Source organism: Mandrillus leucophaeus, unplaced genomic scaffold, assembly GCF_000951045.1.
Source record: "Mandrillus leucophaeus isolate KB7577 unplaced genomic scaffold, Mleu.le_1.0 Scaffold409, whole genome shotgun sequence".
Lineage (NCBI taxonomy): Eukaryota > Metazoa > Chordata > Mammalia > Primates > Cercopithecidae > Mandrillus > Mandrillus leucophaeus.
In genome coordinates, this window is record NW_012104354.1 from 2,103,162 (window position 1) to 2,104,432 (window position 1,271).

At 41.6% G+C, this 1,271-nt stretch overlaps 1 protein-coding gene across 1 annotated transcript in view; it reads right to left on the reverse strand.

Moving 5' to 3' along the window:
- Positions 1-1,271, reverse strand: part of EAPP (E2F-associated phosphoprotein) — a 50,767-nt gene that overhangs the window by 41,133 nt on the left and 8,363 nt on the right. Inside the window, exon 3 of the mRNA XM_011992294.1 lies at positions 261-360. Coding sequence (XP_011847684.1) covers positions 261-360 — 100 coding nt within the window. The remainder of the gene's footprint in view (positions 1-260; positions 361-1,271) is intronic.

The window sequence follows — 1,271 nt, forward strand, 5'->3', positions numbered from 1 at the left end:
TGCACCACCATGCCCGGCTTATTTTTGTATTTTTAGTACAGACAGGGTTTTGCCAAGTTGGCCAGGCTGGTCTTAAACTCCCAACCTCAGGTGATCTGCCTGCATCAGCCTCCCAAAGTGCTGCAATTACAGGCGTGAACCACCATGCCCAGCCGTAATTTCTTAAAAGACCAAACTCAGAGGGAAATCCTTACATCCAATAATTGTTAGGTAAACCCTTTTTTATAAAATATAACTGCTTAACCTGGTAAATAGGCTACTTACCTGCTTTGTCTTCATCCTCAGAATCAGAATCAAAATATATATCATCGTAGTACCTTGTCGGAGCTGTGGCAACTTTTCCATTTCCTGAGGAAGATCCTATTCAAACCAGAAGTAAAGTTTACAGACTAAATCATACATAATTCACAAGGTGAAAAACTCCATATATTCTTCTATCACCTCAAAGCAATATCAACTCATTCACAATCTCATTTGATGGTGAAATATTTTCACATCAGTGACTTACTCGATGTCTATGCCCTATACAGTTACAGAGAACTGGCCCTCCTTAAAATGTTCCAAATCTTCAGAAAATTCTTCTCTCTCCCTTCCTACAAATCTCATTAAATAAAATAGCCATATTTTCAGGCTACCAGCACACATATCTCTACCTTTCAGTCATGCAATATACTATGCAGAACATAGAACAAACATTTTGTTCTAAGAAACATTAGGAGAAAAAGGGTAAAAACCCTACAGGAAGTCAGGAGGAATGAGTCAAGGACACATTCTTCTCCTCAGTTGTGCCCAGGGCCATGACATTACCTATACTTACGTCATCATATGCCCATATCCCTAATTCCTTAGTTAGCATCAGCTTTAGTTTTTATTATATTTTTATATGCTTTCAGATCTTCCCAGCTAATACATAGCATATCAACATGGAAATCAATGCTGACGAGTCCTACTTCCTTTTTTTTTGAGACTGAGTCTCACTATGTTGCCCAGGCTGGAGTGCAATAGCACGATCTTGGCTCACTGCAACCTCTGCCACCCGGGTTCAAGTGATTCCCCTGCCTCACCCTCCTGAGTAGCTGGGATTATAGGTACCTGCCATCGCACCTGGCTAATTTTTTGTATTTATAGTAGAGACGGGGTTTCACCATATTGGCCAGGCTGGTCTTGAGCTCCTTACCTCGTGATCCACCCAACTCGGCTTCCCAAAGTGCTGGGATTACAGGCGTGAGCCACTGCGCCCAGTCAAAGAGTCCTACTTTCACAAACCAGTT